Raw genomic sequence first — 23,435 nt, 5'->3', positions numbered from 1 at the left:
GTCCAAGTTGGCAACGTAGAGAGACGGTCCCTACCCAACAGTGGGCTCACAGTCTAAAAGGGGGGAGACAGAGAACAAAACCAAACATACTAACAAAATAAAATAAATAGAATTGATATGTACAAGTAAAATAGAGTAATAAATATGTACAAACATATATACATATATCAATCAATCAATCGTATTTATTGAGCAATTACTGTGTGCAGAGCACTGTACTAAGCGCTTGGGAAGCACAAGTTGGCAACATAGAGAGACGGTCCCTACCCAACAGTGGGCTCACAGTCAAGTGGGGCTTGCCGCCCCCCTCCCCCTCAGAGGGGCGGAAGTGGGGCTCACCGGCCTCTGTTAGCGGGGTGGAATCAATCAATCGTATTTATTGAGCGCTTACTGGGTGCAGAGCACTGGACCAAACGCTTGGGAAGTCCAAGTCAGCAACATAGACGGTCCCGACCCAACAGTGGGCCCACTGCCAGAAGCAGCGTGACTCAGTGGAAAGAGCCCGGGCTTTGGAGTCAGACATCATAGGTTCAAATCCTGGCTCTGCCACATGTCTGCTGTGTGACCTTGGGTAAGTCACTTAACTTCTCTGAGCCTCAGTTACCCCATCTGTAAAATGGGGATTAAGACCGTGAGCCCCACCTGGGACAACCTCATTACCTTGTTTCGCCTCCCCAGTGCTTGGAACAGCGCTTTGTACATAGTAAGCGCTTAACAAATGCCATTATTATAGAAGTGGGGCTCGCCGCCCCCCCCCCCCCCCCCCCGCTCAGAGGGGCGGAAGTGGGGCTCGCCGCCCCCCTCCCCCTCAGAGGGGTGGAAGTGGGGCTCGCCGGCCTCTGTTAGGGGGGTGGAATCAATCAATCAATCAATCGTATTTATTGAGTGCTTACTGGGTGCAGAGCACTGGACTAAGCGCTTGAGAAGTCCAAGTTGGCAACGTATAGAGACGGTCACTACCCAACTGTGGGCCCACAGCCAGAAGCAGCGTGACTCAGTGGAAAGAGCACGGGCTTTGGAGTCAGAGATCATAGGTTCGAATCCCAGCTCTGCCACGTGCCTGCTATGTGACCTTGGGTAAGCCACTTAACTTCTCAGAGCCTCAGTTACCCCATCTGTAAAATGGGGATTAAGACTGTGAGCCCCACCTGGGGCAACCTCATTCCAGCGCTTAGAACAGTGCTCCAGCGCTTAGAACAGTGCTTTGCACATAGTAAGCGCTTAACAAATGCCATCATCATCATTATTATTATTATTATTATTACCTTGTTTCCCCTCCCCAGCGCTTAGAACAGCGCTTTGCACATAGTAAGCGCTTAACAAATGCCATTATTATAGAAGTGGGGCTCGCCGCCCCCCTCCCTCTCAGAGGGGCGGAAGTGGGGCTCGCCGGCCTCTGTTGGCGGGACGGAAGTGGGGCTCGCCGGCCCCCTCCCTCCCCTCAGCGGGGCGGAAGTGGGGCGGAAGTGGGGCTCACGGGCCCCGCCCCCCTCCCCCTCAGCGGGGCGGAAGTGGGGCTCGCCGCACCCCATTAGCGGGGCGGAAGTGGGGCTCTCCGGCCCCGCCCCCCTCCCCTCTGCGGGGCGGAAGTGGGGGTCCCGGGCCCCGCCCCTCTCCCCTCAGCGGGGCGGAAGTGGGGCTCGCCGGCGTCGGTCCCGCGGGGTCCTGAAGGAGCAGGTTGGGACGGGGCAGCCGGTCGGGGGCGTCCAGTACTGTCCCCCCACACTCGTGGGGGTCTAGAGGCATTCCAGGCCCACGTCCTCCCCCGGGCCTGCAATGCCCCCAATCCCTCTGCCCACCCGCCAAGCTCGCTCTCTTCCTCCCTTCAAGGCCCTGCTGAGAGCTCACCTCCTCCAGGAGGCCTTCCCACACTCAGCCCCTTCCTTCCTCTCCCCCCTCGTCCCCCTCTCCATCCCCCCCATCTTACCTCCTTCCCTTCCCCACAGCACCTGTATATATGGATATATGTTTGTACATATTTATTACTCTATTTATTTATTTTACTTGTATATATCTATTCTATTTATTTAATTTTGTTAGTATGTTTGGTTTTGTTCTCTGTCTCCCCCTTCTAGCCTGCGAGCCCGCTGTTGGGTAGGGACTGTCTCTAGATGTGGCCAACTTGGACTTCCCAAGCGCTTAGTACAGTGCTCTGCACACAGTAAGCGCTCAATAAATACGATTGATGATGATGATGTATATATGTTTGTGCATATTTATTACTCTATTTTACTTCATTCAATCGTATTTATTGAGCGCTTACTGTGTGCCGAGCACTGTACTAAGCGATTGGGAAGTCCTGTACTTGTACATACTTGTACTTTGCTTGTATATATCTATTCTATTTATCTTATTTTGTTAGTATGTTTGGTTTTGTTCTCTGTCTCCCCCTTTTAGACTGTGAGCCCACTGTTGGGTAGGGACTGTCTCTAGATGTTGCCAACTTGGACTTCCCAAGCGCTTAGTACGGTGCTCTGCAATCAATCAATCAATCGTATTTATTGAGCGCTTACTATGTGCAGAGCACTGTACTAAGCTCTTGGGAAGTACAAGTCGGCAACCCATAGAGACAGTCCGGCACACAGTAAGCGCTCAATAAATATGATTGATTGATTAATTGATTGATAGAGACCCGGGGGGTCCTGCCCAGGGAGGGGCCCGGCCGGAAGTTGGGGATCGCACGATGGGGAGGAGGGGGTCGCGAGGATGAGGGTCCCACGGTGGCCGCGAGAAGCGATCGGGGGGTGGGGATCGAGCCGTGCTGGACGCCCCTGGGACAACTCTGGGCCTCGGTCCCCCTTCCCTCACCCCCAGCACCACCGCGCCAGAGCTCCTGCCCCACAGGGGCCGCCTTAGGATATTTACAATAATAATCATCATTATTATCAATCAATCGTATTTATTGGGCGCTTACTGTGTGCAGAGCACTGTACTGAGCGCTTGGGAAGTCCAAGTTGGCAGCATCTAGAGACAGTCCCTATCAATCAATCAATCGTATTTACTGAGCACTTACTGTGTGCAGAGCACTGTACTAAGCGCTTGGGAAGTACAAGTTGGCAACATGTAGAGACAGTCCTTACCCGACAGTGGGCTCACAGTCTAGAAGGGGGAGACAGAGAACAAAACCAAACATAGTAACAAAATAAAATAAATAGAATAGATAGGTACAAGTAAAATAAATAAATAGAGTAATAAATATGTACAAGCATATATACAGGTGCTGTGGGGAAGGGAAGGAGGTAAGATGGGGGGATGGAGAGGGGGATGAGGGGGAGAGGAAGGAGGGGGCTCAATCTGGAAAGGCCTCCTGGAGGAGGTGAGCTTTCTGGAAGCGGGAGACAGACAACAAAACAAACCATACTAACAAATCTAAACAATACTAAAATACAAAATACTAACAAATCCTGTCCAGGACAGAATTGGGTGCGGGGGGATCCTTCCCTTCCCCACAGCACCTGTATATATGTATATATGTTTGTACGTATTTATTGCCCTATTTATTTATGTATTTTACTTGTACATATTCGACTTATTTTGTTACTATGTTTTGTGGTGTTCTCTGTCTCCCCCTTCTAAACTGTGAGCCCACTGTTGGTTAGGGACCGTCTCTCTATGTTGCCAACTTGGACTTCCCAAGCGCTTAGTACAGTGCTCTGCACACAGTAAGCGCTCAATAAATACGATTGATTGATTTATTATTATAGTGTTTGTTCAGCGCTTACTTTATGCCTGACACTGTACCAAGCGCTGGGGTGGAGACAAGCAAATCAGGTTGGACACAGTCCATGCCCCATGTGGGGCTGACAGTCGTAATCACCATTTTACAGATGAGGTAACTGAGGCACAGGGAAGTTAAGTGACTCACCCAAGACCACTCAGCAGACAAGTAGTGGAGCTGGGATTAGAACCCATGATCTTCTGACTCCGGGCCCATGCTCTATCCACTACGTCATGCTGCCTCTAGGATCTGGAGCGGTACAGTCTCTTGGCTTTCCCCTTTTCTTCGAGGGGCTGGGGCTGCCCCTGGATACCCAAAACAGTCTTTTAGACTGTGAGCCCACTGTTGGGTAGGGACTGTCTCTATATGTTGCCAACTTGTACTTCCCAAGCGCTTAGTACAGTGCTCTGCACACAGTAAGCGCTCAATAAATACGATTGATGATGATATCCAAAAGGCTGCCTTGTGGGGAGAGCAGGGCCTAGTGGAGAAAGAGCCAAGCTCTACTCCCAACTCTCGCTCCTGGCCTGCTCTGGGACCTTGTACAACTCACTTAATCTCCCTGGGCCTCAGTTTTCTTCTCTTTAAAATGGGAATAAGATTCCTGCCCTCCCTCTTAAACTGTGAGGAAATGAGGGCTTAGGGAAGGCTTCTTGGAGGAGATGTGCTTTCAATAAGGTTTTGAAGGGCGTGGTGAGAATAATTGTCTGTTGGCTATGAAGAGGGAGGGCGTTCCAGGCCCGAGGCAGGATGTGGGTGAGTGGTCCTTGGAAGGATAGATGAGATGGTGGTACGGTGAGAAGGTTAACAATAGAGGAGCTAAGTGTGCGGGCTGGATGTGGTAGGAGGGGGCAAGGTGACTGTGTGCTTTAAAGCCAATGGTAGAGAGTTTCTGTTTGATGCAGTGGTGGATGGGCAACCACTGGAGGTTCTTGAGGAATGGGGAAACTGTTCTGTCATTCTGGAACGGGGCTGGCGCTGAAGCTCCTGAAACCAGTTTTTCTGGACCAGGCATCCCCTCCATGCTCCGAGGAGGTGGGAGGCCACTGTGGTCAACATTCTGCAGAGCCAGATTGGGGCCCTGAGGACACAGCACCAAGTTGGTGGCCTGGGTTTGCTGAAACCCCTGGTGGGCTGGAATGGGGAGGTGTGGGGACAGCACCTTCCTGTGGTTTCTTTAGTAGAGAAAAGCTGTTTTCACAGGGCATTAGGGGCTGCGCTTGGGCTGGGGTCCCGCCCCCGGAGAAAAGATGAATGCTGTTGTCTTCACCGTCACAATCCTGTTGGAGACTGTCTGAGCCCAGCCTCGGGCAGGCCATGAGGGTGAACCAGAACACCGTGCTGAGGGGGAAGAGAGTGGCACTGGTGCCCTACACTTCAGAACATGTGCCCAGGTAACGTCCCGACCCTTCCTGTTGTGATGGCTCATATCCAGTGCCTGTTTGCACCAGTAGCCTGTTTTTCCCATCTCTATCTCCATCAGTGCCTGGGGAGCAGGTTGCTGGATTCCCGCGTGAGGCTGAAAGGGGCGCCATGGGGAAGGACAGCTCTTGGACTGCCACCTTTGGGATTGAGTGGGAGATTCCTCCTTTCCCCCTCAGCCTCAGTTTCCCTTGAAGACCAGGCCGTTCTGGAAACCCAACCCATTATTGGCTGGGATTGGGATTGGGAAGGAGTCCCTCCTCCCCGTTGCCCACTCCAGATCAAGAGCCAGGGCAAAGTCTCATAAACCTTATTCAGGAGTTTTGGGGAGGCCATGACCCCCCCACAGTGCCTGAGCAGAGACATGGCAACCTGGGCCACTTGGAACCTGATTGGTCCCCCAGCCTTGCCCGTGGGACCTTGGGGACCAGGCCCCAGGACATCAGACTGTAGGCAGGCGAAGGGAAAACAGAGCTGGAAGTCTGAGGCCGAAAGCTCACCTGAAGGTGTGGTGTCAGGGACTGCCAGGGGGAGCAATGGTCAGAATGAAGTGAGCCTGGGGTTTTAGGAGGGACAACAGCAAAAGTCCTTCCCCTCCCCACACTGATAGTGTTTACAGCTGCTGAGTATAGAGCTCTGCACTGGGCACTAGGGCAAGCACTGCAAAACAAGGCATCCAATCCCAACCGACAAGCATCTTCCCGTGTAATGGGTCTGACACACCCTGCCACCAGGCACCTCACCTCTTTCCCTCTGTGGGTGTCTCTGGCTGCACCCGCTGTCTCTGCAGATACCACAAGTGGATGGAGTCAGAAGAGCTGCAGCGGCTCACGGCCTCCGAACCCCTGACCCTGGATCAGGAGTACGCAATGCAGCTCAGCTGGCAAGAGGACGCTGACAGTGAGTGAGGGGCAAGCTGTCTCCCTTCCTTCTTCCTTCCCCCCCTTCTCTCCTTCTCCTTTCAGCTCCCCTCCCTTTCCTCCCCACTCCCTCCAATCCCCTCCAGGGGAAGGGGAGGTCAGGGATCTGGACTGTTCTGGCGGAGCCACGCTGCTCCCCATGGCTTTCACCCAGTGACAAGGGAGACTGGGTGAGGCCCCACCCATGGCGGGTGCAGAGAGCTGGGAGGCTTCCCAGAAGCAAAGTGGGGGAAGGACGCAGCCTAAGTAGAGTCTGGGAAGGCGTGGGGAGATGAGCTTGAAGTGTCCCCTCAGCAATGGTGGGGATGAGTACGATTGATGATGATGATGATGATGATGATGATGATGAGGGAAGTGTGGGGCTCACCCCTCTACAGTCCTTCTCTGTCTCCCTCCTCCCCATTCCCCGCTGTCCTCCGAGGTCTGGGTGCCATGTCTGAAGGATGCCATAGGCATTAGGTGAGCCCAAGCCAAGGGAGCCTCAGTGTCCCCTCCTGCCCTGGCCCAGTAGACCTGGACTGGTGGTCTTAAGCCAGTGGTCATGGCCCAGGCACGCCGCTTCCTCTCTGCCCAGAAATCCTGGGCAAAGGGTAAAGGACACTTTCTCTGCCCCAGAGTGCACCTTCATCATACTGGATGCAGACAAGTGGCTGGGAACCCCAGGTACAGCTGAGGAGAACTGCATGGTGGGGGACGTGAACCTGTTTCTCTCCAACCCGGAGGACCCCTCCGTCGCAGAGATCGAGGTTATGATTGCAGGTGCGGGAGAGTCAGAGGCAAGCCCAGGCCGAGGTGGGGGCCTCCCCCCGGGGTTCTCCTGATCTCCATCTCCTGTCTCCTCCAGAACCCAGCTACCGGGGCCGGGGTTATGGTACAGAGGCTGTTCTGATGATGATGCTGTATGGTAAGGGGCCGAGATGGGTGGGGTACACAGCTGGGGGGGGAGCGGAGGGGCCCAGGGAGAGAAGACCCATCTGTCTGCGGGCACTGGGATCTATTGGGGTGAGTGAGCTCCTGGACTCAGAGCCGGCCAGTGACAGAGTCAGAAAGAGGCTCCAAGAGTCCATGGCGGGAGGCCGCAAGGTCTTGCCATCTGCTCTTCAGCCTGTCTCTTTCTTTCTTTCTGCCCCACCCGTGAGGTGTGACCAGGCTGGGACTAGCTGCATTTGAGGCCAAAATTGGGCAGGAGAACGAACCCAGCCTGCACATGTTCAGAAAGCTCCACTTTGAGCAGGTGAGGTCCTAGAGCACAGCGAGACGGGGAGGATCTGCAGTGGGTTGGATGGAAGAGGGGGTCCCGGCCGAGCTGTGAGCAAACAAAGCGAGGGGAGGGTCTGTCCCTGGGGTTCCGGCCCAGCCTCAGCGGCCTCTGTGCCCTTCCCGGCCCGAGCCGGGCAGGTGGCGGTGAGCCCCGTCTTCCAGGAGGTGACGCTGCGCCTGGCCATGGGGAGCCTGGAACGCCAGCGGCTCCTTCAGCAAACGAGCCACGTGGAGGAGACGTCGTACCGGCCGGCACCACCGGGCCAAGGGGACCTGACGGGGCCAGCCCAGGAGCACTGTGGGACTCCCGCTGTCACCCCTTGAGGCTCTCGGCTGCCCCCCAGTCCGAGTAGGGCCTTCCCGGGGTCCCCGGGGTGGGACAGTCCCCTGTCTCCCTTGGCCTCGGAGACTGGCGCACCGATGGCCACTGGGGGCTCCAAGCCGTAGCCAGCAGTAAAGTGCCTGTGCCCCCCAGTCGCTGCCTTGGTGTCTTCTGCACGTGTCTGGCGGGAGGGTTAGGGGCATCCTTCACCTGAGTGCTGTCAGAGTCTGAGGCGAAGAGCCAGGGAGGGAGTTGACCTAGCATCCAGTCCTCCACAGCCCCTCCAGGGGCCTGGAGGTGGGGAGGGGGAATTCTTATGTTGTCCAGGGTGCTCAGGGACTTTTACAGAGGGCTTCTGCTGGGGAAGGGAGGGCAGTGAAGAAGACTAGAGAACCAACAGGACTCCACACCATAAACCCCCGGGCGTTCTCCAGGGCAAGCAGAGGCTGTGTTGTGCACCCCAGTGGCCACACGGGGGCGGTAGAATGCCGAGGTGCCGCCTCTGCTGTGTTGCTGACCCTTAATCAATCAATCGTATTTATTGAGCGTTTACTGTATGCAGAGCACTGTACTAAGCGCTTGGGAAGTACAAGTTGGCAATATCCTCCTTCCTCCCTGCGCCCCCCTCCTCTCCCAGCCCGCTGCTTTCCACCGTGGCCCGTGCCCTAGGAGAACCCCCCCCAGCTTGAATTTTCATATTTCCCCAAACCAACCTCTCTGCCTAGGAGGGGAGCGGTGTTAGGGTGAAGAGGCGAGGGAGGGACCGTGACAGGACCAGATCCACACCAACTTACTCTGTCCCAGCTGCCGCCCTGGCCCCTGAGGGGTAGCTGGGTGGGGATGGTGGAAGGGTCTGCTTGGGGCCAGTGGGTGATGATAATAATAATAGTAATAATTAGGGTACTTAAGTGCTTACTTTGTGCTAAGCACTGTTCTAAGCACTAGGGTAGAAACAAGCTAATCTGGTTGGACACAGGTCCCTGTCCCATATGGGGTTCACACTCTTAATCCCCATTTTATAGGTGAAGATAGGCATGAAGAGGTGAAATGATCTGCCCAGGGTCACGCAGCAGGAATGTGGTGGAGCCAGGATTAGAACCCAGGTCCTTCTGACTCCAAGGCCCATGCTCTGTCCACTAAGCCATGCTTTGGCGGGGCAGAGAGGAACCAGGAGAGGGGCGGAGGGGATGGTTTCTTGGCATTCCCGGCCCAGGATGCAGACTAGTTTGGATGCTTGGTGCCATAAACACTAAGTACTGTAAATAAACTAGATGCCCCCGCCAGCCCCTTTCAGCCTCCTCCTCAGAACTAGCTTCCGGCCCAGGCGAGAAGCCTCGTACCTGGCAGCAGGCAGTACAGGGCAGCGGGAAGGACCAGCGGGCGGAGGGTTGGACCACGGCCCTCTCAAGGCACATGGTGCCTAGATAAGATAACCTGGCCAGAGCCAGGCGGGCTGGGGGGATTGCCCTTGCCCAGGGCTAGGGAGGTGGAGGATGGGGCGACTGTAGCTAGTTTCCCTAGTCGGTTCTACCTTTCCACTCTTTAACAGGGAAAAGACCCCACTCTAATTCCCTGTGGCCTGCCCCTGCCCACTAAATCAGAAACCCTGGAATAGTATTTCTGTTTGCGGGGGGCTTGGGGGGAGGGGTTTAGCCTAGGTCCATGGGAGACTGGGGGTCCTAGGGGCACAACGCAGCTAGGTGACCTTGCCCAGGCTGGGATCTTAGCTCTGGGTTGTGTGAGGGGTGGTGGACTAGGGCCTGCTCATGTCTTGCCACAGCAGGGAGCAGAAGTAGTTGCTCTAGCCCCTCTTTGGCCAGGAGCCAAGCAGATCATGCCCTTGCCCCTCCTTTAGGAACTCCCCAACCCCCCCCCCCCACAGGCAAACTGGGGCTGCTTCTCCCTTTCCACCCCACGGCCCAAAAGGAAGACACAGAGGCAGGGAGGCTGGTGCAGGGACCAATTGGATTTGTGCACAAGTTATGTTACAGCAGTCAGAGCTGGACGGACAGAGCGGCAGCCGCTCTGGGCCCAAGACAGCTCGGCCTGGAGATCACCTGCTCTTGACCAGGGCTGAAATGGTGTTTCCCACACCAGCCCACCCCCGAGGCCCGAGGCGGAATGGAGGAGGGCCTAGGTCAGACTAGGACTACTTCCTGCCTCCGGCTGCTGAGAAGAATCACACATTAATCACAAAAAATCCCTCAAGGCGGTGTTAGCTCCACACAGCCCTGAAAATGCAGGGTCCATCGGGGGGCTGGAACTCCATCACGGCCCTGCGGGTTGGAGCTGTGGCCAGGGAAGCCCAGAGGTGGCCACAGCAGCTCTCTGGACACTCCCTGGGCAGTCCAGTCCATCAGCCTCCCTGCCAGGCCAGGAGCAGGGTGGACTGGGCCTCGAGAGAAACCAAGGCTCTCGCTGCCGGGCCGGGGCGGAGACTGGACTCCCGCTAAACCGGGGTAGATGGAGGGAGGAGAGATGCTGGTGCTGATTGTACCTCGATTTCGGGGGAGGCAGGCAGGGTCAGGGGTGGGGGCGCAAGGCCCCCTGGGGCCTCGGCAGGCGGCTCAAAGGTTGCTGAACAGTTCATTTTTCTTACTCCAGTCCATGGTGGGAGCCCGCTTGCTGCTGCGCTTCTGGTGTGCTCGCTCCTTGGCTGCCTCCAGGGAAATGGCGAAGTCCAGGTCGGAGTCGGGCGTGGGGTCTGCCTTCTTGGGGCTCTCCTGGGAATTCACCTGGGAGGGCAGGAGGAACTGGGTGAGTCTGGACTCTCATCCGTGGCCTCCTGGCAGAGCCCAGATCTCCCCGTGCGTCTGTTCTGCCCGGTGCCCACCCCACTGCCAGGGCCTCCGTGATCCAGGCCCGGGTTTGTTTCCCTAATGAGGCCTGGGTTCATGCCCCTCGCCACCTCCAGCGGGGCTGGGGGCCTGAGGGGTGGGTCTTCCCTGGTAGGTACAGGAAAGAGAAGGGGTCTTGCCCGTCGCCGCCCGCTGCGGCCAGCTCTCCTACCTCCTCGCTGGTCACACTGAGGGTGGATCTGGCTATCGCTGATCTTGGGCTCTCGGGCACCGGATCAAGATGGACTTCCCGGCTACTCTCCTGAGAAGAACGAGAGGGAGTATTCAGGCAGGAACCCTGGCGTGAGGGCGAGGAGGGCGGGGCATCTCACCTGGGATGGGACTCCATTAGCTTGGAGCGAGGCCTGCCCGGACCCCAGCTCCCCGCCCCAGCAAGTCTCTTTCCTACAGGGTCACGGGACCAAGCAGCTCCATACCCTGGGAAGGGAGGAACCAAAGCTCCCTGCAGGACTGGCGAGGGGAAGGGAGTGTAAACCTTATCCACCCCCAAGCCCAGGAAAGGGCTCTCCTGGGGTAGAGCCCAGGCACCAGCTTGGCACTCCACCCTGCCCCCCAGGCTTACCAGGAGCCCCGCTGGCAGCCAGCCCCCGCCAGCCTCCCCCCCACCGGAGGCAGGCTTTGTTCTCCCAATCCAGACTGGAAGTAGCAAGGGCCCGGCGGCTGGCCGCTGGACACTGGAGCTCTGTTCTCCTTGGGAAGAATGGTGTCCTCTATGGGCGGGCGGGCGGGGGAGGGGCCGGAGGCCGCGGCTTTGTGACGGGCAGGCTGGGTAATAGGCTTGAGCCGGTGGCCCCACCCCCCCTCAGGGCCCCAGTCAGCATGGCTCGGGCCCTGCGGCCTTGTGTCCGGTGTTATTACCGGCACCCAGCCTCCTCTGGGCAGGAGGGAGGCCAGAGGTCTGGCCTGCCAGGCCTGGCCCCGCTTGACCTCTCTGGGGGTCCACTCCCAGCCAGAGGGCTTCGGTTCCCCCCCAGCACCCCCCACCCCCGGGGGGAGACATGCCAGGGGCACAAGGTCGAGGCTTTACCTTCTCCACTTCTCCGTTGGCCACCGGCTCTGGCAGGGCACCTGTTGGTTGGGGGGGAAAACGGGAGCTGAGTGCAGTGGGGAAGGGGCTTCAGCCCGGAGAGGAAAGGGAACATCCACTCTCACTCCCACAAGATGCGGGTCCCTTCTCCATCCCACAGCCAAGACCCAGCAGGGGGTGGGGAGGCGGGTGCAGCACTAGCCCTGGCTCCCTGGGATCTGCCCCAGACCCTAAGGAAGTCCTCCTCACCCTGGAGCCATCTCCGCCCTCCAGCCCTAACCCTACGCTCTCCCCACCTGCATCTGATTTATTTTTGTTGTTTGTTAAGCACTTACAATGTGCCACGGTACAGTGTGCACTGTACCAAGTGCAGTGGTAGATACGTGCCAGTCAGGTTGGACACAGTCCCTTGTCCCACATGGGGCTCACAGTCTTAATCCCCATTTTACAGATGAAGTAACTAAGGCACAGAAGAGTGAAGTGACTTGCCCAAGGTCACACAGCAAACAAGTGGCGGAGTCAGAATTAGAACCCAGGACCACCTGATGACTCAGCCCGGGCTCTATCCACTAGGCCACGCTGATTCTCCTGGGAACCGACTTCCGGCTGACAGGCCACAGCTCACGGTTTCACGGGCGCAGGAAGCAGGAATCTCACCCCCATTTTACAGATGAAAAACAGAGGGTCAGAGAGGGTCAGTGACTTGCCCCAGGTCACAGAGCAGGCCAGAGGGACTAGAACAGGGATGTCCTGCCACCCAGTTTCACAGTCTTTCCTCCAGTCTGCGCTGCAGGAGCTACCACGGGGCGAGCAGCAGCAGAAAGGAAGTTGAGCGCGGGGCAGGCGAGGGCCCCGGCCCGGCCCGGGGACAGAAGTCTCTCTCAGCTCTTCCCCCAGCGTCCTTCCGAGGGTGAGCCGGCCCCACCCTGGGACTCAGGTTCCTCCTTTGTCAGGAAGGAGGGTGCGGGGGAGGCAAGGACTGTCCGTGAGGCAGGAGGTGGGACCGGTCGGTGGTGGTGAATAATAACTCTGGCATTTGTTCAGTGCTCACTGGGTGCCAGGCACGGTACTAAGCACTGGGGGTGATACAAACAATTCAGGTTGGACATAGTCCCTCTCCCACGTGGCTCTCTCAGTCTCAATCCCCATTTTATAGATGAGGTAGCTGAGGCACGGAGAAGTGAAGTGACTTGCTCAAGGTCACACAGCAGGCAAAGGGCAGAGCCAGGATTAAAAACCATGACCTCCTGACTCCCAGGGCCCATACTCCATCCACTAGGCCATGCTGCAAGAGGTAGGTGCCGGCTGCGGGTCCGCCTGCAGCCAGCTCGGCACTTGTTGCTTTTCCTGCCCATCCGGGGACCCTGAGCAGGGAGAGGGAGCAGAGGGATGGAAGCACAGAACTGTTTTCCCGAGCTCCCGCTTGCTCCTGGGACCTGGAGGCCTGGGAGAAAGCCCAACCACGAGAGCACCAGTAGCCCTTTCCCCACCGGTCTGTGCACCCAGGGACAGGTGGGGAGGGAGTGGTGGGGCCACAAGGAAAACCTGGGCTGGGGGTAGGCAGTGGGGAGAGTGGGGTCTGGAGGAAGGAGTGGATAGGGAACCGAAGTGGGCAGCTGAGGGGAGAGTGGAATCCAGACTGAGTTTCCAGGGCAACGGAGGGAAGAGGAGGAGAGAGCAGGGAGGAAGAGGAGGATAACAGAGGAAGTCACCACGGTGTGGTAGAGCACGGGGATGGGGCTCTGGCCTGACCCAGAGCTTGTAGGCAGAGCGGCTCCCTGGGGCCTGGAGGGCAGAGACAGAGCAGTTGGGGGAAGCTCAGCTCTCTTCACCTTCTTTGAGAGGGAGCAAGTGGCAGGTGGAGAGCCAGGAGCTGGACTGAGTTCCCTGACAGCAGGGATAATGTCTATTATTTCTATTGCTAATAATAATAATAATCATCATCAATCGTATTTATTGAGCGCTTACTATGTGCAGAGCACTGTACTAAGCACTTGGGAAGTACAAATTGGCAACATATAGAGACAGTCCCTACCCAACAGTGGGCTCACAGTCTAAAAGATAATGACAATGATGATGGTATTTGTTACGACACCGTACTAAAAGCTGGGGTGGATACAAGTAAATTGGGTTGGACACAGTCCCTATCCCATGTGGGGCTCACAGTCTCAATCCCCATTTTAGAGATGAGGTTACTGAGACACAGAGAAGCAAAGTGACTTGTCCAAGGTCACACAGCAGACAAGTGGCAGAGCCGGGATTAGAACCCCTGATCTTCTGACTCCCAGGCTCGGGCTCTAGCCACTATGCCATGCTGCTTCTCATTTGCCATGTGATTCTCATTCTCTATCTAGTGTACTCTCCCAAGTGTTTAGTACAGTGCTCTGCACACAGTAAACTAAGCTTCTTGAGGGTAGGGATTGAATCTGTTAACTGCTATACTCTCTGTAGCACTTAGTACAGTGCTTTACACAGCAGACCATCAAACTTCTTGAAGGCAGTGATGTTATCTGTTAACTACCGTACTCTCTACAGTACAGTGCTCTACACAGTAAGTGCTCAGTAAATACTATTGATTGATGAATTGAGATTGCCGTGGGGGAAAATTCAGGGAGGTGCACGGGCCCCAGCCCTGGATGGAGCCTCTGTCCCTCTCCTCCGGGTTCAGTTGGCAGCTTCTCCCTTTCCCTTTGGGTGCCAACTCCTCTCTCCCTTCCCTGGAGCTGGCACCAGATCCCAACCGGCCCCAGCTTGGGCGGGACTGAGGAAATGGATTCCTTAAGATTCCCACACCCTCAGGCGTTAGAGTGCGCTCCTGCCCCCCGATTCCCCGATACCCCCTTCTCGAGCAGCTGCCCCATCCTCACCACTCAGGTGCTCCTGGGTGGGCACCACTCTGCATTTCTTGAAAAACTCATCCGTCTCCTGGTCCACCACCAGCAGCTTGGTCTCATCCCCTCCGGCCTTGATGGCGGACACCACTTCTCCGTGCTGTTTGCCCTCCACACACACACCATTCACCTGTGGAAGAGGCCAGGGAGGGGAGCGGTTGAGGGTGCGCAACCATAGTCCCTCTCTCCCCCCGCACCAACCCAGAGCCCCAAGGAGAGAGTGGGCAAACCACCCCTTTGCTGACAGTCTAGAGTGCCCTCAATGCCCCCGACGGGCATCTGGCTACCCTTGAATGGAGGGCAGAGCCCCCGGCTGGACAGGGTCCACATCATTACCTCGACAATGCGGTCCTGGGCCCGCAGGCCAGCAGCCTGAGCCGGGGAGTGAGGGTCCACCGCCCGGATGTACTGGCCCGGCTTGTTCTTCTCACTGTGCAGGTTGAAGCCGTAGCCGTTGGGGCCCTTCTTCATGGCACACAGCCGGGGTCGCAGCTCCTGCTCGGGGGACAATCAATCATATTTGAGCGCTTACTATGTGCAGAGCACTGTACTGTACCCACAGGCCCTTCAGCTTCCCATCAGGGCCAAGCCCTGCCCTCCCAGTCCCTGGGGGTGATGGTGGGGGACACCCTGTTACAGTCAGCCAGGGAGGGGGGGGGGGGAAAGGGGATGGGGTGGGGGCGATCCTCCACCATCTCCAGAGCGACTGGCAGCCTCTCTCCCCTTCCCACCAGCCGCGCTCAGCCCCTTTCCCCCAATCCCACTCAATCCCTTTCCCTGACCGGCTCTGCTTTCCTCCCTCCCCGAGAGGAGAGGCTGGAGCGGTGGAGAGCCTGGCCTGGGCTGGCCAGGGTCTGCTGCTGCTGGTTGGCCCCCCCACCCCACCCCCCAGCCACACTGTATTTACAGTAAAGCTCCCCTTTACTCCCTGCCTTCCCCCCTCCACACCCCCACAGCCACCTCCCTCTGGGAGCAGTCCCAGAACCCAGGTTAGAGGGACGGGGGGGTGGGGGAGAAGGGGTTGGGGATAGCTCAGCTGGAGAAACTGAGGCACTGTGTACCCAGCCTCAAGATTGGAGCTGGGGGTCCTGGATCCCACTCTACCTTCAGCTCAGTAAAAGTAGCTGACTGAGTACCTCTGGGGGCTCCAGCCCTCCCTTCGCCCCCACCAAGGTGGACATGGAAAGCCTGCAGAGAAAGAGACAGGGACCCAGGACGCCCCCCACTTCAAGACCCTGGAGGGCCCCCCCAACTCTCCAGGTCCCCTGGGCATGTAGGAGGGAAAGACTTTGATTAAACAACCCTCCTGATTCTGATCACCCCATGTCCATCTGGGACCTCAATCACCTTCCCTTTCCAAGAGGCCAAAGGGCCATCCCTGCCCGCGAGGCCAGAGGTCATTTAAGGAGGTCCCGCCCCGGCCCATCCATTCCCCTGCCACCCCCCAGTGGGTGGGGCCGCCATCCATCAGTGCCCCTAACAGTATTCGTGCTCAGAACCAGCACCCGTGTGGATCAATAACCCAAGAAGCGAGTCTCCCCCCGGCCGCAAACCACCATCCCTCACCGTCTCTCCCATCACCTCTCCATGAGGGCCCTGCCCGGCCAGGCCCCAACTTCCCGCGGGTGTTAACCCTCCTCAGTGGAGCCACCGCTCCGGCCAGGGATCAGGTCTGACGGGTTGAAGCCCGGAGCGACTTGGCCCAGCACTAGCACGGATCACCCACCCACCAGTCACCCCGGATCCTGACCCGATCCGACCCTGATCTTCTGGGGATTGTGGGGAGTGGGGTGGGGTGGAGGAGACCGAGGGAAGCGTAGTGGAAAAAGCACGACCTGCGAGTCAGAAGACCCAGGTTCGAATTCCAACTCCATCATTGGTCTGTTGTGTGACCTAGAGAAAGTCACACTTCTCTGTGCCTCATTTCCTCATCTGTAAAATGGGGATTAAATCCTACGCCCTTCCACTTAAACTGTGAGCCCCAAGTGGGACATGGACCGTGTCCACACTGATTATATTTTATCCATCCCTGACACATCGTTAAGTGCAAAGGGAAGAAGCCCCTGCTTTGGCACCCCTCCAGAACCCCTCCAGCACCCCTCTTCCACCCACTCTGACACTCCTCTGGCACCCACTCCAGGCCCTGCTCTGACACCAGTCCGGCCCCCTCTCTGCCAGCCCTCCAGCACCCACTCTGACACAGCTGTGGTACCCCAGTGCCAGGAGGGGCAGGGGCTGCTGGGGGAGGGGAACATGGCCCCTGCCACTCAGCCTGGGCACTGGGTTCTAATTTGGCGGCAGGGAGGGAGAGAGGGAGGCAGACTAGGGAAAAGGAAAGAGAAAGTGGAGTGTGTTTGAGCAGTGCGGGGTGTGGCTGGCTGCCTTCTCCCAGGGGCTTCTAACAGAAACTACCCACATGCCTGAATAATAATAACAGTAATTATGACCCTTGTTAAGCATTTACTATGTGCCAGGCTGCACTAAGCACTGGGGTGAACAAGAAAATCCTGTTGGACATAGTCCCCTGTCCCACCTGGGGCTCACAATCTCAATCCCCATTTTACAGGTGGCGTCACTGAGGCACAGAGAAGTGACTTGCCCATGGTTACAGAGCAGACAAGGTGGCAGAGTCAGGATTAGGACCCATGACCTTCTGCATCCCAGGCCCGTGCACTACCCACTAGGCCATGCTGCTTCCCGGCCCCCAGCTCCACGGGGAACAGCGGGGTCTGGAGGAAACAGCACGGGGCTGACAGCCGAGGGACCCTGGATCTAGTCTCAGCTCTGCCACCAGCCCACTGTGGGACCTCGGGCAACTCACTTAACCTCCCTGGCCTTTAGTGACCTCATCTGTAAAACAGAGATAAGAGCCCAGCTCTCCCTTCCTCTTCAATGTGAGCTCTGTATGATCTACAGACTGTGTCCGATCCGACTATCCTATATCTATGATAACAACGATAATAACTTTATTTGCTAAACTCCAGTACTCAGCATAATGCTTGGTACAGTCAGGGCTCAAATGCTGTAACAGCAGAAATAACTGACACACGCAAATCCCATCACAACCACACAGCCACACTCCAGTCAACAGAGAAGCTCAGAGTGTGAGGAAGACCCACAGCAGTCCGGGCTGGGGGAGTCTGAGTCCCGCTCCCCTTCCACCCCCACGCCCCACCATCCTAAGCATCCTGGACTGAGAAAACCCCCTCTGGCCCCCAGGCCACCCCCCCCCCCCAATTCCTGTGGGGCCCCGGGCTCCGCCTACACAGAGGGGGACGAATGGGCCCCTCAGCCACCTGGAAAGGCTGGGAAAGGTGATCCCTCCTCCTGCCAACTCCCCGGGGAGGGACGGGGCTGAGAGCTGCCCCCTGCGCCCGCCCCGCCCGCCGCCTCCTGGAGGCCTGCCAGCAGGGCGGGGGGCAGCCTTGCCCCATTCTCTTGTCTAAACTGAGCCAACCCCTCCCCAAGCCGGGTGCCATGGTGACAGGCGCTATAGAAACCGCCAGGCAGCTTCTTTCAGCCGCCCCCCCGCCAACCAAGGGGTTAAAGATGGGCCGGGGGTTCTGCCTGGGGGCGCTGGCTCCAAGCTCAGCCTGGGGGCAGGGGAGGCACAGGAGAGAAAAAGGGTTTGGGAGCTCCCCTTCCTTCCCTCCCTCCTCCTCCAGCGCTCTGGCCCTTTGGCCGGGAGCCCGGGCCCCGTCTCACTGATGCCAACGAGAGCAGGCGTGCCAGCTCGGCAAACAGGATTCTGACGCCGAGCCCTGGCTCCGCAGCAGAGGTGGCAGCACAGCCTGGCCTTATGGGGCCCCGGGACGCCGGGCCCCCAGCCCCTCCTCCCCCAGCTCTGTTCCCAGACACAGCTCGGAAATAATAACGTTGGTATTTGTTAAGCGCTTAATGGTTTGGAGGGGCTTACGGTGCCCCGGACCCCACCCTCAGCCCCCCCACACGGCTGCTTTTTGCCATTTAACAGTAGTTCTGCCTAGGGCCCCTCTGAGGGAGAAGTTGCGACCACCCAAGGAAACCAGTTCCCAAAAGAGCCCGAACTTCAGCCCCAGTCTCGGCCTTAACCCAGCCTTCAATCCTAGTACTTTCTTTAAGTCTGGTGGGCCTGGTTGAGACCTCAATAACTTCGGGGTCGGGGGGTGGTCACATCTGTCGCATCAGTAGTCCACGAATAATAACAATAATGATGGTGCATTCAGCCCTTACTCTGGCCCAAGCACCGTGATGAGCCTGGGGAGAGATGCAGGATAATAAGATTGGCGATAGTCCTTGCCATCCAGGGGCTCAGGGTCTAAGAGGGAGAGAGAAAGAGCAAGATCTTATCCCCATTTTAAAGATGAGGAAACTGAGGCCCGGTACACTCCAAGCAGTCCAGTTGCCCCAACCAAGCCCAGGCGCTTTAAGATTCTAGTGGGACCCTTTGTCCCCACCCCCTACTAGTCTCAGGGTCAGCTGGGTGACCGGCCTGGCTCCCCATGACTAATTAGGGAATCACTACCCTCAGGTGCCCAGAGAGGGTGAGGGCACAGCCTCCTCTAGTTATGGCTCTGCCAATTGTCAGCTGTGTGACTTTGGGCAAGTCACTTAACTTCTCTGTGCCTCAGTTACCTCATCTGTAAAATGGGGTTTAAGACTGTGAGCCCCACATGGGACAACCTGATCACTTTGTATCCTCCCCAGCTCCTGGAACAGGGCTTTGCACATAGTAAGCGCTCAATACCAAAATTATTATTATTATACAGAAACCATTTCCACCACTGAGAGAGGGAGGTTTCCTGGGTGGGAAAGGGGAGCAGGGCCCGCTGGCCAGAGGGTGGATAAAGGCTGAAGAAGGATTACCTTAGTCTCTCCCAGCAGATTGGCAGGAACTGAAATCTAGAATGACTGATTCTCCCAGCAGGAATTCTAACCTCTTCCCTCCCCCACCCCAGGCTTCTCAGGACTTAAAAACGCCCAGTGGCAGGAGGTTAATGGGCTTTAGTGGTGCATGTGAGGTTATCCAGGATCTCATCTGACTGGCTTTCCCCTCCCCACACATACCTCCTTACCCAGTGTGGTCTGGCTAACCCAGCCCCCCAACCAAGTCCCAATGCATATTGGGGGAGGTCGCTTTAAAAAGCATGTCCCGGGACAGCCACCCCCGGGAATTGCCATAGTTGAATAGGATTCTGCGGGCTCTTCTGGCAGAACTAGCAAGCGCTCACCCGGGTGGGATAAGTACGGGGACCCTGACACAAAAGCTATTGGGGTCAATCTATATTAGGTCAATAATTCACTTCTGGGCCCCAAGACCTGTGACTGGCAGTGTTGGCTACCCAAGGTAAGCCCAGAAGCAGGAGACTGGGGGCCGGGCTCACGGCTACGTGCAACGGACACGCAAGTTGCATGCAAAACAGAGCCTCCCCCCTCGGGGAGGGGGGTAGCGTTGGGTAGACCAGGCCAGGGGTCGTACTCCCTCCTCCCCGCAACCGAGGCACCACCGCAGCATACCAGACTCCTGATAAGAAGACCCCCCTCACTATCTTATCTACCCCAAGGAGACTCTTAAAGTTCTCTGGAGCCTCCAGATTAACCACAAGCAGGTGAGAGTCACCCGACTTGGGGCCCTAGGTTTGCCTTGCCCACTCCATCCCGCGGCAGCCTCTCGGCTCGGAGAGGGTGACCGTTGGCTAGGGCATCCATCCATCTGGTCCCACAGCAAGCCTCGCTCCGAGGCCAGGCCAGGCCGGCCCAGGTTTCAGCAACAGTGATGTTGGGTTTTGTAAACACTCGCACTGGGCCAAGCACTATGCTCGGCGCTGGTCTTTCGCCCCCAAGGCCCCTGGCGCGGTCGTTAAGGACCCCAACTAGGAGACAGTCAGGCGGCCCGGAACCACGGGCACGACCCGAAAGGGCCCACCGTCGGGCCTGACCCGACTTCCGAAGGCCCGGGCACCCTGAGGGACTATGCAGGAAGACCGGAAGGCCGGCGTAGGGCCGGGGGCAGGGGGCAGCAGGCCCAGGCCGGCCCAGCCTGAGGGAAGCGCTCTCCTCCGAGGAGCTGTGGCGCCCTCCCCGCGGACCAGCCCTCCTCCCCTTCCCCCGCGGGCAAAGACAACCCGGGCGGCCAGCTGGTCACCAGGGCGCAAAGCACGAGATGCGGCTTGGGGAGAGTAAAGTCCAACAGGTTGCAGGACTGATCACCTGGGCTTCAAACAGGTTCGGCCGCCCGGGGGCCGGAGTTCACCTGCGTCCTCATCGGCCCTCAGCCCCCCCTCCCCCCGCCTGGGCCTACTTCTACCTGTGTGTGTGTGTGTGTGTGTGTGTGTGTGTGTGTGTTTGGGGGGGGGAGGCGGACAGGAGGAGGAAGGGGGGCTTGCACCCAGTTCTCCCAGGGAAAGCGCTCCCGGTGACATCACATCCTTTGCTTTAACCAAACCGGTTTGTCTCGTCGGTCCCCTCCCCCGCAGCACAGCCGTTCCCCGCCCGGGGAAGCGAAGCCAGGCTCCTGCCGGGGCCGCCTCCAGCGCGACCGCCAGCAGGAAGTGACCTGGGTGCAACCGAACCGAAAGTTCCCCGAGGACCGGGGCAGAGCCCGGGGCCCCGCCCCCTCCACTCCCGGATCCCTCTCCCCCGACCCCCTCCCTTGCCCCAGCTCCGACCTCCGGGCCCCGCGTCCCCCTCCCAACCCCCTCTCGGGCCGCGGCGGCGTCGAGAGGGGCCTTGCCCGCTCTCGCAAACTCCCCACTCTGTATCTCCTGCTCTTTCCCTGGGCAGGTCAGAACATCGATTTTGTCGCTGTCCCGTCCCTACCTTCCGCTCGGGGGTGGGGGCCGGGCCGGCTCCCCGCCGTCCCACCTCCAAGAGGACAGGGAGCTCTACTGTACTCTAGTGTAGCACTCTCCTAAGTGCTTAGAACAGTGCTCTGCCTACAGTTAGCGCTCCACACCCCCCCACTGACTGATCGATCGGCCCCTTCCTTCCTTCCTTCCCCCGCCGCTCCATCTCCCCCCGCGAAAGGCCTTTTTGCTTACGTTGGCATTCCTGGGAGTCATAAAGCCTGCGGTCTCACTCCTGGGACTCCCCCGCGGCCGACTTTTGCCCCCTGGGCAGTCCGGCCCCTTCGGTCCCAAGGCTGCGGCCTCAACCCTGCCCCCGGCCAACAACTCCGGAGCGGCCGAGCCCCACGCGCCCGAGGTTAATGATCCACAAGCTCCCCGGCCCCCGGCCCCTGCCCTCGGGGCCTCCCGCGGGCTCCTTGGGGCGGTTGGTGTTTGGCGAACAGCACCGGGCCCCTAGGAGGGAAGGCCGGGCGGGGACGCGGCGGGAACCTCCCGTCCGCGCTCCCCTCTTCCCGGGTCCCCCGGCCGGGAAGGGACGAAGGCCCTGCTCCACCGACTCCCCCATCCCCGCTCCCCTCCCGGCCGCTCCAAGGCCTCGGGGGACGGGGTGGGGGGCGGCTCCAGGATCGGGCCACGGCCTCCGGCTCCGGAGGAGCGCTCGGGCAGGCCGGAGCCTGGGGGCCCTGGGCCGGCCCTCGGGGAAAGGGAGACACGTGGGCCCGAAACACCTGGGTGGCAGGTGGGCGCACCGGGGACTCGGGGTTCGGCGAGGAGGCCGGGACGAGGGGTGGGGGCGGTCTCCTGGGAAACAGAACAGGCTGACTGGGACTTTTGGGTTCCTGGGCCACACTCCCACCCCCACACACACTTTCTCTCTCTCTCTCTCTCTCTGTCTCCGCTCACCCGCCCCAAGGAGCTCTTCTCCGGTTCCTCCTCGGCGCTGTCCGTTTCCGGGGCGGCGGGCGGGGGCCGCAGGGGCAGCGGCGGCTCCTCGTCCTCGTCCCCGTCCTCCCGGGGTGGGGTCTGGGGCCGTTGGCGCAGCAGGTCCTCGCGGATGGGGACCCCCAGCTTCTGCAGCCGCTCGTCCGTGGCGGGGTCGACCACGAGGAGCCGCACGGCGTCGGGGGCCGCGCGGATGCGGCCCACCACCAGCTGGTGGGCCTCCTGCTCCACGTTGTCGCCGTTCACCTCCACCAGGCGGTCCCCGGCCAGCAGCCCCGCCTTCTCGGCCGGCGAGCCGGGCTCCACTAGCCGGATGAACTGGCCCAGCTTGCCCTTCTCGCCGTGCAGGTGGAAGCCGTAGCCGCTGGGCCCCTTCTCCAGGCTGCAGAGGCGGGGCAGGGGGACCCCGGCGCCGGCGGCGCTCATGGTTGAGGTGGGGGGCGGGCCCCGCTCCGCTCGGGGGGTCCTGGCGGCCGGAGGGAGCCCCGGTTCTACCGGACAGAGAAGGAGCAGGTGCCCGGGGAGGAGCCGCTCGGAGCCGGCCCCACCACCAATCCCCGCCCCCGCGCCGACTCTGCGCGGGCCGGGCCCTGTCACGGCTCTCTTATAGCGGGGGCGGGGATCGCCCGCCGGGGTGAAGCCGAAGGGCCAATCCCGAGGCGGAGGGGGTGGAGCCATTTACAATGGCACTTATGAAGCGCTTACTATGTGCAAAGCCGTGTTCTAAGCGCTGGGGAGGTTACAAGGTGATCGAGTTGTCCCACGGGGGGCTCACAGTCTTAATCCCCCATTTGACAGATGAGGGAACTGAGGCTCAGAGAAGTGAAGTGACTTGCCCAAGGTCACACGGCTGACAACGGGCAGAGCCGGGATTTGAACCCACGACCTCTGACTCCAAAGCCCGTGTTCTTTCCAGTGAGCCACGCTGCTTCTCCAAAGCGTGCGAATCAGGCCTCTCGGCCTGGGCGAAAAAAGCGCTGGGAAACGGGAAGTGGAGCAGGGTGGTCCGAGTTAGGATTGGTGGGGGGACCGGGAGCCAGCCGAGCTCCTGTCCCCGGGCCGGCCTCCCTCCACTCCGGGGATCGGACTTGGAGTTTGGGGGCCGCCCCTGGCAGATCTCGCTCCAGCCCCCCGCGGGGAAGAGGCGGAGGAACGGGCGAGCTGCCCCTCGGGGAGGGCTCCGCAGCCCCGGGAGACGGGAGAAATGCGGGCCCTGGACTACCTGTTTCACCCGCTCACTGAGGACTC

At 59.0% G+C, this 23,435-nt stretch overlaps 2 protein-coding genes across 2 annotated transcripts; one reads left to right on the top strand and one right to left on the bottom strand.

Annotated features, from left to right (window-relative positions):
• Positions 1-1,618: 1,618 nt before the first annotated feature.
• On the top strand, positions 1,619-7,819 carry NAT9 (N-acetyltransferase 9 (putative)). Its single transcript, XM_038742054.1, has 7 exons — positions 1,619-1,677; positions 4,922-5,112; positions 5,931-6,040; positions 6,676-6,819; positions 6,905-6,964; positions 7,200-7,294; positions 7,459-7,819. The coding sequence occupies exons 2-7, from the start codon at positions 4,973-4,975 to the stop codon at positions 7,642-7,644; spliced, it is 735 nt and encodes a 244-aa protein (XP_038597982.1). The 5' UTR covers positions 1,619-1,677; positions 4,922-4,972; the 3' UTR covers positions 7,645-7,819.
• Positions 7,820-9,587: 1,768 nt separating this feature from the next.
• SLC9A3R1 (SLC9A3 regulator 1) lies at positions 9,588-22,771 on the bottom strand. Its single transcript, XM_038742077.1, has 6 exons — positions 22,149-22,771; positions 14,755-14,913; positions 14,395-14,548; positions 11,528-11,568; positions 10,652-10,741; positions 9,588-10,377 (listed from the first exon to the last, which is right to left on the bottom strand). The coding sequence occupies exons 1-6, from the start codon at positions 22,611-22,613 to the stop codon at positions 10,210-10,212; spliced, it is 1,077 nt and encodes a 358-aa protein (XP_038598005.1). The 5' UTR covers positions 22,614-22,771; the 3' UTR covers positions 9,588-10,209.
• Positions 22,772-23,435: the final 664 nt, after the last annotated feature.

Source organism: Tachyglossus aculeatus, unplaced genomic scaffold, assembly GCF_015852505.1.
Source record: "Tachyglossus aculeatus isolate mTacAcu1 unplaced genomic scaffold, mTacAcu1.pri SUPER_34, whole genome shotgun sequence".
In the NCBI taxonomy this organism is placed as follows: domain Eukaryota; kingdom Metazoa; phylum Chordata; class Mammalia; order Monotremata; family Tachyglossidae; genus Tachyglossus; species Tachyglossus aculeatus.
Note: the sequence above shows the minus strand (reverse complement) of the source record. Positions and strands in the feature narration are given on the sequence as shown.

Bases quoted from the DNA above. Each gene is read 5' to 3' on its own strand.
- NAT9 (XM_038742054.1), top strand. From the start codon at position 4,973: ATGCTGTTGTCTTCACCGTCACAATCCTGTTGGAGACTGTCTGAGCCC. The intron at 5,113-5,930 runs GTAACGTCCCGA...CTGTCTCTGCAG, and splicing joins ACTTCAGAACATGTGCCCAG to ATACCACAAGTGGATGGAGT. The intron at 6,041-6,675 runs GTGAGTGAGGGG...TCTCTGCCCCAG, and splicing joins CTGGCAAGAGGACGCTGACA to AGTGCACCTTCATCATACTG.
- SLC9A3R1 (XM_038742077.1), bottom strand. From the start codon at position 22,613: ATGAGCGCCGCCGGCGCCGGGGTCCCCCTGCCCCGCCTCTGCAGCCTG. The intron at 14,914-22,148 runs GTGAGCGGAGAC...TCCCCCGAGCAG, and splicing joins AGAAGAGCTCCTTGGGGCGG to GAGCTGCGACCCCGGCTGTG. The intron at 11,569-14,394 runs GTGAGGATGGGG...CCCAACCAACAG, and splicing joins CACCCAGGAGCACCTGAGTG to GTGCCCTGCCAGAGCCGGTG.